At 35.0% G+C, this 14,997-nt stretch overlaps 1 protein-coding gene across 5 annotated transcripts in view; it reads left to right on the forward strand.

The window, feature by feature from the left end:
• Window positions 1-14,997, forward strand: part of ATRNL1 (attractin like 1) — a 489,972-nt gene that overhangs the window by 180,006 nt on the left and 294,969 nt on the right. For all 5 annotated transcript variants that reach the window (XM_035329979.1, XM_035329982.1, XM_035329977.1 and 2 more), the window contains exon 21: window positions 1,497-1,549. In XM_035329979.1, coding sequence (XP_035185870.1) covers window positions 1,497-1,549 — 53 coding nt within the window. The remainder of the gene's footprint in view (window positions 1-1,496; window positions 1,550-14,997) is intronic.

The following is a 14,997-nucleotide window of genomic DNA, read 5'->3' on the forward strand; positions in this document are numbered from 1 at the left end:
CGGGGTCTGTTTCTGTTTGAGTGCTACTTTTGATCTGTTGATTATTTTCTTGATGATATTGTAACAAAGATTCAGGGAGGTTCTCTACCTGTTTTTAAATAACAGAGTATGGTAACAAACACCAGTTAGAAAACTATTGAAGAGAGTAACAGAAAGGCAAATATTATTCTACAGTTTGCAACTGGTTGGCTGATATGACATCTAAGTGAGAAAGTTTTTTAATATTACTCACAAATAACATAACTAAAAACAACAAAAATATCCTTGCAATTCGAGTTTCTCTAAGAGAGCAAAGTAATGAAAAAGTAGTCCAAGCTATTAACTGAGCCAGATTTCCTGTGGGAAAATATTTCTATGAAATTTAATAGGCAGTGATAAGTTTTCTCTTTGTTTTATGAACCAATCTGTATATTTAATAGAAAATTATAATCTTGCTGGAGACTTCTGTGAAATAACCAAGAAAGCCAAGAGCAGGGTAATCATTTTGTATTAACGTACGTGGTGTTTTCAGTGAAATGTTATGTAACTCAATTTGATCACTATGATATTCTGTAGGATATTCTGTCTCTGAATACAACTGTGTATCTTCATAAGAAAGATATTTTTCCATTTTTTTTTTTTTTCATTTATATGTTTTGCAGCAGCACCAATCTGGACAAAGTACACTGTATTCAGCCTAAATTTCACCTGGTGCCCTGTGCCTGGTCAATGACAAGAAGCAACTGCCTCTGAAATTCAGAGAAGCTGAGTAGCTGAGACACCTCTGTGCTTGTGGTGCTACATACCCAGCTGCAATTTCTGGCCTCAGAAACAGTTGCCATGGACTAGTTACAGCCATGTACCTTAGGACTAGCCTATCTAGAGCAGTCTGCATAGCTTTGGAACATGTCTAGGTTCTTTGTAATGCTGTGAAAATGTAGTCATTATTTAATGCTTACGGGTATTTTGAAGGAATAGCATGAGCACGTGTGGAAGGTATCAGGTGCAAAAGCCTGCTCTCATAGTGTTTCAGGACTGTGTATGTTAGAGGGAGATGTATTTGGGAACAGTTTCTGAAGTGAACGATCCCCCTGACTCAGCTGTCTTCTTGGAGAAAGCCAGTGGAGGGATCAAAACCAGCCAGGGGGTGAGCAGTCCCCGAGGCAGCACAGATAATTAGAGATCCCACGCTCAGCCTCCCTGCCTGGCTCCCCTTTATTCATTAGTGCAGACATACCACCTGAGGTGAGTCCTACCGTAGGCACCTATTTAAAGCATGACTGCAATGCCTTATTCAAGAGCCAAGTCACTCTGGGTTTGTTTAGAAAGGAGAGAGGGGTGCTTACAGAAAGTAGCACACCCTGATTAAGAACTATACCAAATACGTTTACTTCCCTGTGCTTGCACTGCTAGTAATCAAAGTCATGATATTTGGAATAAATATTTTAGCTGCATTTGTGTTAAAACTATGCTGTGTTTAATGGGAATGTTTGATTTTGTCTTTTTCCCCCCTGCAGCTGTGACTCTGAAAATAGGTATCTTGGAAATCCGCTTAGGGGAACGTGTTACTGTGAGTACTTATATTTTTAATGTTTAGTGCTTAAATGCTGTTTACACATTGTGTGACAATTTCATTACCTCCGAAAAACTAAATATTTTTCTTGGGATTTTTTGAAGTTAGGGCATGTTGATAGTTTGAAAAGTAAAATGTCCCACTGGGCTTTTCTGGTTATTACTTTGTCCAAGAGAAAGCAAATTAAAGTCTACAGAAAGTTGAATCCTTGCTCCTAGGTTAGAGGCAGTGAACAAGCATTATATTTCTGTATGTGAACAAAATGAACGTATAACTGTGTCATTGTTTAAAAGACAGAATTTGTGATGGGGGAATGCAAATAGGCAAAGCAGAGCATTTCCTGGGGACAGTGTGAATGGCTTAGCTGGTATGCCTCCTAGGGACATGACGCACAGCTGCTCTCCACAGTATCATAAAATGGTAGAGCATGTGTGTTGTCTCCATGTTCTTTTAGTTGTAGAAGAGATGCCTCAGGCAAATTAACTTTTGAAGCATTACATTTCTGATAGTCTTAATGAAAGACCTGAAGGGATGGGAATGCTTATTACCCATGTGCAGAAATCCCTTCGAGAGCTGTGCCAATTTTGCTGTGCCAATATCAATGTTAAATAAGAATTTTAATCATCATTAAAAAAATATGTGTTGCTGGAGAACACTGTTTCATCTCTTGTGACTTCTGCACATACTTGCTGAATGTTAGATGATTGGATCAATTTATCTATTATTTCTTAACACTATCTCTACCTCCAACCTGAATTTGCATAAAGATGTATCTCTGAATATGTGTAGCATCCCTTTAGAAAGTTTTGTTTTAGAATATTTCTAAGGCATCAAACCAGAAATTTCAGTATTTATGAGATTAGATATTTGTTTTATATATTGTATAAATTCAAAGATGGGTAATAAGTACATGAGAAGTTTGTAGAATGAAGAGAGTGCTATAGATACTATTTTAGATATGTGCATCAACATTTGTTTAGTCTTTTAAAAATAAATGCTATTAAATTTAAGAGATGGAAAAGAAATGACAGTAATGAGATTTGTAGACCTCAGGCACCTCCAAGAAAAACCTTATTTTTGCTATCATGTTGCAGGTTGGGTCTATAAATCACATCGGAGACAAATTGTACTATATTCAAGATAGCCTTTCACCTTTAGCTCACTCCATTATTTTTCTTCTGTCAGATTTCAAAATATTTTTAAGATCCTGTTGTTCTGGAATGATAAATCTTCTAATACTTTCAGTTATTTAAAATTTAATGTATAAACTATTTTCAGGGTTATTTTATCTGGAGGTAAGAAGGAGCCTGAACTAATTTAAAATAATGGAATTCTGTTTCTTACATGTAGTGGTTAATGCATCATAATGGGAAATAATTATTTAATTTATGGATAACTGACTGACCTAAGATTTCAGTGACAATTGCTTATTGGCACCACAAGTTACCTGGTAGATCATGTATTAAATATATGTGTCATAAAGTGATGCTTTGATTTCTTATATGTATAAGAAAGTATATAGAATTATTTTAAAGTATAACTTTACCATGGACTGTAATTTGTGTAAGAAAATGTTTTGCTTTTGTAGAAGATACACGTTTAGATGATATTTTTCTAAGCTTATTTCACTACTCTGTAGGCACTTTCTATTTAAATACCTCTACTGCCCTTTTTCTTCTACTTGAGGTGAAGAATATTCTTATTTTCTACATTATAGGAATACTTCTTGCTCAGAAGGAAAATACTGAAGAAAAACAAATGAACAGAAAATAGTGTGTTCTTATCAGCAGCATAAGTTTATGAGAAATGAAACTTCTAGACGAATTTGTTTCTACTATTTGGTATCAAGATCAGTGAATGGTACTGAAACAGGAATACAGCTAAGAATTTGCTGTAGTGGTTGGGATCTTCAGGAAAGTTTTTAGTCACAAGCTTGAGTTTAGCAATCTTCAAAGTGGCTATGTTTTATGTGCTTAAATTTTACTTTACTGACTTGTGCAAATGCTATCCTGAACTGGAATGTTTCTCCAAGTCCAAACATTAGAATTCAATCCTGAGTATATGGCTAACTTTTGTATGTTATAGGATGACCTCAGTTTCTCTTAACAGCAAAAATGAGAGCATTTGTTCACTTAGAGAAACTTCATGCAACTTGTGATATTGTGAACACATACCACCGAGTAGGGTAATTCAGCTGTTTCCATCTCTTGCTCTCTGCCTACCTTGCTTGGCTCTTGCCTAGTCCTGTCTTCCCTCTTCAAGCCTAGGAAGGGGAATGTGACTAGTATTAACACCAGTAGGCTGTTTAACCTAGTAAGTGAAGTCTGAACTTAACAGTTAGCCTGTGGGATACCACAGATTGTTTTAATGCCTTTCTTATTTGCTTCTTCTAATAATGATGTAGGAGAGCAAGCAAAATATTACTGCTCTACACAGATAGTGCTGAGATTGGAGAAGTTATCTGAGCACTAATGAGAACAGAGGAAAATTTGCAGACAGATCCTCCATTATCAAAAAGAACAAGATTTATGTAGAAATGAGATTTAGATAGCATGTTGAAGCACTGTAGAGGCTTAGTCTAAATACAAATACTATAACAAAAAGATAAACAGAGCAGCAATGTCACCAAATTCTATGGGTGACAGGAGCAGCTTATTAAACACCAGATTTCATTCTAATATGGCATTTCAAAACTTGGCAACACTGGACATAAGTAGTTTTCCTACTTTGTTTGAATTATCAAAACTTAATAAAAGTAGAGTAGGGCATTCATAATAGGCAGAGTCTTCAATGCTACATTATCCAGATTGTGTGAAAATTGCAGTCCATTGCTTCTATTAAAATTAATTTCATTCTTCATGACTTCTCTGTATGACTGAAAAAGCACAGCAGAGAAAACAAAATTCTCAGAGTATGAGGATGAGAACAAACTTCACCCATAGATACAAGAATTAGAAAAGTACTGAATGTATAAGAGAACATGAGCAGAATAGGTGGACTATCTATTCTACTACCAGGTTGTCAGTAGTGGCTGAATACAAATGTCTTGGGAAGAGTATAGCAAATGGGCAACCATACAGTGATGTATCCCTCCCTCATTATGTCCTGCTCAGGAAGCTCATAAGAGGAAGGATTTCCCAGGCCAGGAATGTTTGGTATGCCATTGTTTAGAAATATCAGAGAAAACCTGATCAAAGATTTCTTATAAATAATAGAAAGGAAAATATGAAACTCTTTCTTTTGTATTTATGAATTTAAAAGTCACAGTTCTGTTTTCCTTTGTGAATATTGTAGGTTGAGAACAGGTCTGTTTCTGGATTGTGCCTCTGTGTTTCTAGGAGGGAGGTTCTGTATCTCCAGACCTTTCTATTAGAAGCCAATCTTTCTGTGCATGATCACAAGCTGATTCAATCCATATAAATGAATGCTGAGTGGAGGCCAGAGATGGTTGTTCAGCTGACTTATGCACATATACAAACCATAAATATAACATTTTGTCATGATGGATGTGTATTTGTTGTTGTTGTTGTTCTTTGGTATCTGAGCCAGTGCGATGTATAATAGTGACACCTAGATAGCAAAGTGTGCATCCAAATTGGTAGATTAGTTCTTCACATGTCAGCATGAGAAATATGCTGCTGTCAGAACCAGTGCTCCTGGGTGCAAAGAAACATGCAGCAAAACCAGATGGTTTTAGACTGATTGTGAAGAATTCCTGGGATGAATGCCACTTTTGTGATTTTGACCTGGGTTGTATTCAGACACAATGCTTTAAATCATAAATGGATAAATAATTAAACCAGTGCTCCAGAGAAAATGAGAGTTTAACTACATAATTCATGATATGTTATATAGATGGTGGATTATAGGCTTGCTAACAATCACTAGTTTTGAAAGGACATTATACTCTCCTGCATAAACCTTTTTTTTAGAAAACCACATTGCCATGGCTGAAAACTTTCCAAAATGTCTGTTATATGTACATTAGTTGGAGTGTCACAGTTCCAATGCTACATTTGAAGCAAAAAGTACAACTGTTTCTGATACTACTCTGTGCACAGGCATAAAAGTTTACAACAAATCAGTACCGTGAGTGTAAATTGCATTATTCACTAGCATGGTTATTTGCCTGCATGGTTGTCAGAATTTCCAGATGAGTTACTTACCACTAGGTGTGCAAAAGCAATTCCTCTCTTCCTTTTGTCCGTTCTGCTAAAGTTCTCCCCAGGAAGAATGTGAGCAGAAGCATTTTCTGTGGCTCAGGCAGTGCTGAGCTACATTCCTGGAGCTGAGTTCCCAAGAGATGCGTATGCCATTGACAATTCCTAGCTAAGACCATTTGAATAGCCAGCCAAGAAAAAGTAGTTGAAAAACGTACACAGCTATCTTTGTTATTTTTCCCTTTTACCCTTTAAAACACGCTTAGTTCATTTAACAGCTTTTGGCTACTACCATCAGCAATGAAAAGTGGGAACTAGCTCCTCCACTTCTGCAGATGGGTTGCTCTTTTGAAACAGGCAGAGGTGGTGGGTTACAGGGCAGGACACTTCATAGAGTATGAAACTCATCCATTCAGCAATATACAAGTGTCATTGCCTTTCAGTAAAACAGCAGTAACTTAATCCTGATGATTTTCTGATATTTCTGATATTTTGTGGTTCTATGACTGAAAACTCAAAGGAAAAGCAGTAGAAACTTGTATTTTGCATTCAGAGGTGCATTATGTATCCAGAGTAATACCATAGTGTTTACTGCACTGCAGAACAGTTTTTAGCTTTGTTAGAGATTAGTACATGACCTTTGAGAAAGAGAATCTAGTAATGAATAGAGGTCAGGAGGGGATGGGTCACTTATGAAGAAAATTTTAAAAAGCAGTGTACTAAATAATTCACAGATTTCTGTAAAATTAAAACCTATTTATTGATATCTCTCTCTCCCCCTCCTCCCCCTCCTCCCCCCCCCCCATCTTCACCAGAATATTTGTCTCTGGAGATTTGTTGGATTTAAAGCCTTTGAAAAAAGAGCAAGCATTAATATCTATCCATAAAAGAGTCTGAAAGAATGTACAAATTTTAACTGTTTACCTAGCTTCATTGTGTTTTCCTCCACAGCTCTTTCTAATCTTCCTCTCAGCTCTGTGTTTTATGACATGCCATTTGTGGAAGCCTTCACACAGCAAATCAGCAGCCACCATTGCAAATGTTCTGGAGCTGAAGCATATAAAAAAGGAAGGTGGTAGGCCCATCTGCGGGAGCCTTAAGGCTCAGTTCTACTGCAGAGCCTTGGCACCACTGCGCTTTCCTTGTCAGCCTAGTGGAAGTGAAGGGAGTAAATGGAAAGCCAGAGAAAACATTGCAGAGTTCTCAAATGTTCATCACTAAAAAGTCCACCATAATAACTAGTGAGAAAACAATATTTATTTTTAAAAATTCTTTGGATATTTTATATTCAATTATTACTGCTGTATTTTAATTATATTTTACTTAAAGTACACTACAGGATAACATGATCGTAAGTCAGCTACTAAATATTTTGTAACAATTTTGGGGGGAGCAATCTGAATAATAGGTTTAAGGCTTTACTGTGCAATTCCATGCTCTCAGCAATAAAATAATTATAGTTTATAACACTATTGCTTGCTTCCTTGAGGTACATACAGAAAGGATAGCAATATACAATCCTCTGGGTATACCAGCAACTTACCAAGATGAAGAATGATACTTTCATATCTGAAATTGGTGAGGAAGCATGAAGTGTGCATTCAGAGAAAGCTCTTAAGATAAAATCTGGTATATGTGCTGGGAGCTGAGGAGGAAGAAGGGAATTTTGCTTCTGGCTGTAGAACCTTGTAAAGACTCTATTGCAGTCCTGGAGCTGCAGTAGCCCCATTACTGCTGATACCTCAGGGCTTCAAAAAGGGCAAAATAAAGAAAGGTGCTTGTCCTTACCATTAGTCCTACTCTTTTATGAAATAGAATTTTAATTTTGAATCTTTTAAGTGACATTGTTACACACAGTGAGTGGTACCTGAAACAAAAACAAACTCTTGTTTCTCCTATCTCTTATATGTCTTCTTATATCCAAAATGTCCATTCATTTAAAATTCATATCATTTGTTAAAAATGAAGACAAGTCTTAATTACTTTTTGATATCTGGACTTGGGAGTAAAAGTGCTGGTATTCCTTTAGAAGTGTTTATATTTTTCCTTCCTGATCTTTTGCTTTTTTCCCTTTTTTTTTTTTTTTTTTTTTTTGTAATAGTGCTAACTAGGAAGGTGCTTTGATATAGAGAATAGATTTTAAAAGTAATTTGTTGCAGCATTTTACCTCTAATTACTTTTTAGAAACTTCAGTTTGATAATGTCTCAAACCAAAAGGGTAACATAACATATCCTCATTTACGTTGTCAAAATACATTCCAGGCCCAGTCACTCCTATTAGAATATGTTTCTTTCTTTTTTATTTTTCTGACTTTATAATCAAAGTTCTAATATAGGACAATTTTCAATAGCAGTTATAAAATTATGGTATTTGTAATGTATTTTTTTTTTTAAGAAAAAAGGAGGGGAGGGAACAAAACTGTTGAAAGAAACCTTTTTAAATGCTATATCCAATTTTCTATGTGGTCAACCTGCTTTGTCACAATCTGGCACAATGAAGGGGTAGAAAACTAGGTCGTCATCTTCACAGAAGAGTTGATTGACAGCACAGACACAAGCAGCATCTGAAGAGAATTGTTCTAGGGGTAGATGGGTGGTAGATCTGGAATGACACTTAGCTCTGGTTGCTCTTAGTTTGCGAGTAGCTCTCACAGTCAATGAGCACAATTATGAAGTGGCTGTATGCTACAGATACAAATAGACCTGAGTGGCTGTTGAAACATGTAATGCGATCTGTCAGTAAGACAAAATGTGATTTTTAAGCAATGTGTGTACATGCATGTATATGCATTCATGAACTTAGAGCATGATATCCTGTATTAAAAAATAATTTAAAAAAAGGCCTGAAATAAAACATCTTCTAGAGGTGGCCATAAAGCACTAGATGGCAGACTTGCTATACATAGGAAATGATTAAACTCAAGAACATTCCAAGGAGAGTAGTTTGGAAGATAAATAGCAAGTAGCACTTTTATTAAAACTGTTAACAGAGATTTTCCAGGTATTTAAAAATTATGTTGAAACTTGAAGGGTGGAAACAATAAATTTTAGCTACTGAAAATGTGTATGTTTTAGTTGAATTGATATCTACCACCAGTTAGATTCTTCACTACTGACTTGTAGGATTCACGTTTCCTTTTAGGACAGCATTAATTTAAACTAGCTACATATTGCAATTGTAAAGCTGTCATGCTTGACTTAAAATAACTAGTTCCACTGATTATACCTAGCACTGATTGACTTTGATACAGAATGAGCCAATTTTTATTATTTATAAATACAGTACCAATAATGCCTATTGTTGTCTTTAATAAGTCCTATTTAAAAAGAAATCTTAGTGTTTCAAGATTCTTGTGGAACGTTTACTTCAACTCAAATGTTTCTGGGTAATTTGAGAAAAGATTACTCTCAACAAACCTACTGACTGAAAACATATAAAGAGCAACACAACACATAAAGAGTCTTTGCCCTGAGCTAGAATAACCACACAAATTGTTTCCTTCCAGGGAATTAAAAAAATTAACCACACCAAGATTGTTAAGCTCCTAATAAAGTATCATGATCTCACTTCAGGCTCTGCATACTCATTTGCCAAATTCTAGGTTGGCTTGTAGTTTTTTTGGTCAGGCTAAAGAAATAGTTTTGTCTCCAGTTATCTACAGACTTTACTGTGAATAGGTGAATCTTTCATTTTTTTTTATTTATATGTTAAATATATAAATATAGGGGATTTATATATATAAATATAGGGGATTTTCTTTGTTTATCTGTTTCAGAAATCACACTATATTTTTAAAATAAAGACTATTTTCTTTCTCTGATAGCTTTAATGCATCAGTGCATTTACTAGCTGGCATCTCTTTGCATGTACTATTTATGTGACTTTTGATAAAGTAGATCATTTTACTGTAGTGACTATTTGTTTTGAAACACCGTTTGTTTAGACTACCTTTAGTCAAATGAAGATGGCCACTACCCTGGACGATCTTTCGTTCTAAATCCTAAGCAGAAGAAAATAATAGATAAACAGAAAGGTATGCAAATAAAATTCCAAGTTAGACTTTATCACCTAATTGTCTGGTCCATGGGTACTATAATATTTTAACATTATCTTGAAAATATAATAAGTACTATTGCAATTAATTAATATGTAATAATGTGAAATATTATTATTAATAAAAATCTAATTTTTGAAAAGCTTGGCAGGGTATCTGTGAGGGAGACTGGCTTGGCGAACTCATTCAGAAGAAATACTTTTCATTGTAGGAGACTCTAGCCCATGAATGAAACAGTTTTTTGAATCAGAATGTGATAAATGATTAAGTCCCAAATAGGATTTTTGTGATTTATTAAGCGAATAGAGGCAAGCAAACAGTGCTGGGTGCACCGGGAGTCTCTGCTCTACCAGGACGCACACCTGTTACATCAGGTGGTTGATTTTTATGCTCCTAGACATATTCATCACTATTCCAAGAAAAGGCAGGGTTATTATAATTAGTTCCCGGAATCCAAACCCTCTCTGGACGCATGCGTATCAGTCTCTGGTGGTCTTTCTGGGAGTCTCTTGTGCTGAAAGCTCATAGTCTTCCTCCCAGGCTTTGTCCTTCAGTCGTCCTTCAACTCCCTCTTTTTCATTTTTTGGTCGATCTCTTTGCTGGTTATCAGAGGCTTGCACAGCGTCCCATGCAAAAGTCTGCAGTTTCCTAAAAAAACTCCTTGGTCCTCTTATCTCCCAGACCCGAGTCTCAATGTTCGCCCTTCAAACCCTCTATTTACACAAATTGCTGGACCCTTCCTTTGCATGATACAAGAACTGTGTACGCTGATCACTCTCATTTTCTTAAATAGGAGTTTAGATTTCATCATGTGGCCCTAGCATTGTTCCATACTGACACGAATCAAATAAACACATATCACACAGAAGGAAACTGATTCAAAGATCTGCATATACACAATGTTTTATATAGGCTCTGTATTGACCTGGGATTCATAGGGATGGGTATTTTTGAATCCTTACAGTGTGCTGTATTTGTATTTGTTTTTCCTAAGATGTCCACAAAGATGGGGACTGCCACTGCTCAAACACCTGGGAGGCCCCAGAGGTCCCCAAGCCTGAAGTTGTAGGAAGCAAATGGAATAGGAAAGGATCCATCAGTGTTCCTTTAGTTTACCTTCTGTCAGTGAAGGGAAAACCAGCTCTTTTACCTTTGCGATGGGTTTACAATGGAATTACTTCCAGTGCTGACTTCCCAGGGAAAAGAGAATTTTTGATCAGAGGGACTTTGAGATAAGATCTGTAGTAAAATCTTGAAGCAATCAAAATAGGAAGAAAAACAAAAAACAAAACCCAACTTCAATGGGAAAGGGGTTTACGGATTGCAGCAGAATTTCTGTTATTTCCTTTGGGAATTCTTTGAAAGGTGTGGTAACTTGTCTACTCCAGCTGAGTATTTTTCACCACTGCGAAATATGAACTGTTAAGGATAGCTTAGTGTCTTTCAGTATAACAGGCTGAGCACCTAGTGCAACTGTCTTCTTATCACTAGGTATGTTATTTAGACATGTTGAATCTTGAACCAGCTAATCTTAGCACGCATTTGTAAAAACCAAGAGAATATTCAGTAATGTCTTCTGCTTTAGAATTAGTACTGTGAACTCATTAAAGGGTATATGGGTGAAAAGCTCCAATCATGTAAATAGAGGGCCACTTCTGCTTCAAGACAACAGTAAAACCTTTGGTTTTATCAACTTTAAGAAAAAGTATATTATGTTAAAATATGGACATTGTCAAGTTTAACTTTCTCTTTGACTGGCTAACTCAGCTCAATTTCAGCATATTGTAAAGTAATCTGTGAAGCCTTGTTATTAGTTTATTGACACTTTTTCTTAGCTTGAATTGTAAATATTGTTTCAAAATATGTTCCAGAAATATAACCCATTGACAGCAAAGTGTAATTTACTAGTCACTTGATATAAATGGTAATGCTGACATAAAATGGAAGAGCAAAATCTATGAGGTCAAAATGCAGCAATACACATTAGCAAAATAGATACAATAACAAACAAGACATTAAGGGAAAGTTGAAAAATGTCTCTGTCAAGGAGTATGAAGATACACTGGTAGAAAAGTAATATGTATATATATTTGATTTGTCCTTTTATATTTACTTTTATGAGTAAATGAATATGCTCTACTGCATTACCCCTTAAGGGAGTGTCATGGCCATTAGAATAATTTTTGGAGAAACAACAAGCTGTGAAAAATGTGAGCAGAAAAATCTTAAAAGGGCAAAAATCATACTTTTTTTATTCTTTGTCAATGAAGTGACAATTTCAGAATTCTAGTCTTGAGTAGAAATGGATACCACTTAGATATAGTTTTATGAAAATAAGACTAGACAGATTTCAAAGTGTTAGTACTTTAGGAATTAGGCTTTAGGAATGGCTAATGAAAGATAAGATGAAGAGAGGTCATTATTAAAATGAACAGTAGACTAAATAATGGAAAGAAAAAATTAAATTCCTATGAGGAACATGTTGTAAAACTTCATCATGCAAATATGTCACTTTACTCATGTTCATTGTAATGGATTGCGCAGCATGATAGGATCATGTAAGTGATATGCATGATCAGTGGTTTTCAAATAGCAAGAGCAAACAGTCTGTCATAGTATTCATTATAGTTTAATGTTCATTTTTGCATGGTAATCCAGTTCCTAGAAAAGCTGTGTTAAAAAGTCAGTGTCTGATATCTTTGGAAAAAAATGGAAATGATTCTGTATGAAGCTACTCATCTGATAAAACAATAAATGAGAAAAGTTTTATTCCACTGGTTCATTTTGATTAACAATACTTTCTTTCTGTGGCCAAAAGGGTCATAAATTAATGAAAACACAGCTGTAGCCAGTTTCTGTTTTACAGAAAAAAATAGCACTAAGAAAATACAATATTACTTTTAATGTCTGACAGTTGTTTGAGGTGGAAATTGAGTATTTCAAGTTATTTCAGAAAGGAGTTGGTGAGCCCTGCCACAGGGGCCAAGGTTCCCTCTCTGAGGCAAAGAATAAATCTCCTCTGAAGAGTGGGTGACTGCTTAGGGGCTGAGAAAAACCAGCATTTCAGGGTCCATTTTCCCTCCTTCTATCATTTCCATTTGGTTAGCTTAAGCAAACATTTTATTAGTTTTTGTACTTAATTTCCAGCCCTACAAGCTAAACTCTCAGGGAGCGAGGAAAAGAATCTGGGTTTATTTCTTCTTGTTAGCCAGTACTCTCTAACAAGAGTTAAGGTATTTCTTCCTACCTGTTTTAAAGGCTGTGCAGACTAGATGATTGCAGCTATGTAATCTCATTTATAAATTATTGAAATTTTAATATTCCATCAATGTTTTTTGCTGAATGGGCACTCAATTCCTTGTATGAGCCAAAAGCAGTAAGAATTTTATTATTTAAATCAGCAGATTTTACTTTAAGTATACCCGATCTTATTTTAAATGAAAAGGTGTTATCTTGCATCTTCTTTTCAAAGTTCTAATGCAAAACTATTCTGCTGTCCATTGTGCAAATATTGTGCTTTAGCACAGCATTTCTTACAATGCAAACGCTTGTTGCAATTCATGACATTAAAATACATGAGACTGGACATTGAGGTATGCAACATGCATTTCTGTTCAGTATAAACTACAGTTTTGCTGAAAGTGGTCTGGATTCATTTACTGAAAGGGATTTTAGTCTTCAGAACTAACACGTTTAAATTGTTTGAGAAACAGCAAAGAATATCAGCAAAGTTGAAACATCTCAACTTCAATTTACATTGTGTGTTTTGTACAAATCATGTAGAGTTGAGCAATGTGGAGTATGTTCTGACATTTGAGACTGTAGATTTAAGGCTTCTTAAGCAAAGTTCAGCTAGATAATGAGAAAAATGGAGAAAAAATTTTGAAAACGTTGAGATATTAAAGGAGTACCTACTTATCTGTGTATACTTATAGCCATTTTGCAAAGTACATGTTCTGTCTCCTTGTAATGCCTGATCAACCAGAGGTTACTTTTTAATTGCTGAGGTCTACGTTGAATTATTGAAGAGCCAGGATAAAAACTATACTAATAATCCAACTAGAATTGATTGTATGAAAATATGTACTGAAGCTGTATGAAAACTTGGGCATGTACATTTACAAATGCATGCGTGATTCTTTAAATATTTTTTTGCATATTTGACATGCCTGAAGTAGTTTTATGGGCATTGATTCATTTTAAAAATAAAAATACCTTTATTTCTAAAAGGAAATAAAGTACCTTGTTTATGGGGATTATATAATACACTGAACATAATAAGAGCAAGGCTTAAAATAACCTTGACAAGAAACATTCTTCTTTGGCAATAAAAAATGAACTTAAAAAAAATATATATTTTTTTATTATTTTCATAGATGTTCCATTTCAGTTTTCAGAAGAGCAAATCAGAGATCTTTTCAATGTGTGCAAACTGTATCTAAAGAAAAATTAGAATCTAGTTAGAGTATTGCTGCTAATACTGTGCAAAGTAATTTTTCAGGTTAATTATAACATCAATGCAAATGTTTTAAAGCATCCAAAGCATCTAGATCACAAAGAAAATTTAAGATAGAAATAAGCTGGAATGTCCTCCATATTTTTGTGAGATATATTTTCTTGGTTTTCTTTTTGTACTTTGCTCTCCCATTTTTATAACGCTTCAAGAATATTGCAAGAATTAAGATATAAAAAAGATTGCCCATTGTGACAAAACAAAAGATCATTTACGGAGCAGTCCATGCTATCAAGTAACAATACTTACATTTTTGAATAGACATAATACCTGTGTCATGGGCTTTAAAATACACCATAATTAGAGAAATCTAGAACTTTTCTCTTTCTGTTTTGTAAAGCACTGTCAATTGATGCACATTTCTTTGTTGTTACTTATTTTTGTAATACCTTGTTCATAGTTCTCTAGTTCATTGCTTTCCAAACTCCATTTGTTGACCATGGTAGAACTTTTAAAGGGTCTGCAGCTGTTTCTAGAATGTCCATCAATTGTTGTAATCTTTTCAGTTAAGACTTTGGTGAAGGATCTGTGAAAAAATTGAGATCTGGCTGTGGTCTGTGGTTTAAAAACAAACAAACAAAAAGGATCATCTTTAAACTCTATGCTTAAAGAAACCAAGGTAATTATAACAGTTCTTCACCTTTTAGATTTCAGTAACAAGTCTTCCCTTGCTTACCATAACATTTACATGCCTACATAATTACTTCTACAACAATT

The sequence above is a fragment of the Oxyura jamaicensis genome, chromosome 6 (genome assembly GCF_011077185.1).
Source record: "Oxyura jamaicensis isolate SHBP4307 breed ruddy duck chromosome 6, BPBGC_Ojam_1.0, whole genome shotgun sequence".
NCBI lineage: Eukaryota > Metazoa > Chordata > Aves > Anseriformes > Anatidae > Oxyura > Oxyura jamaicensis.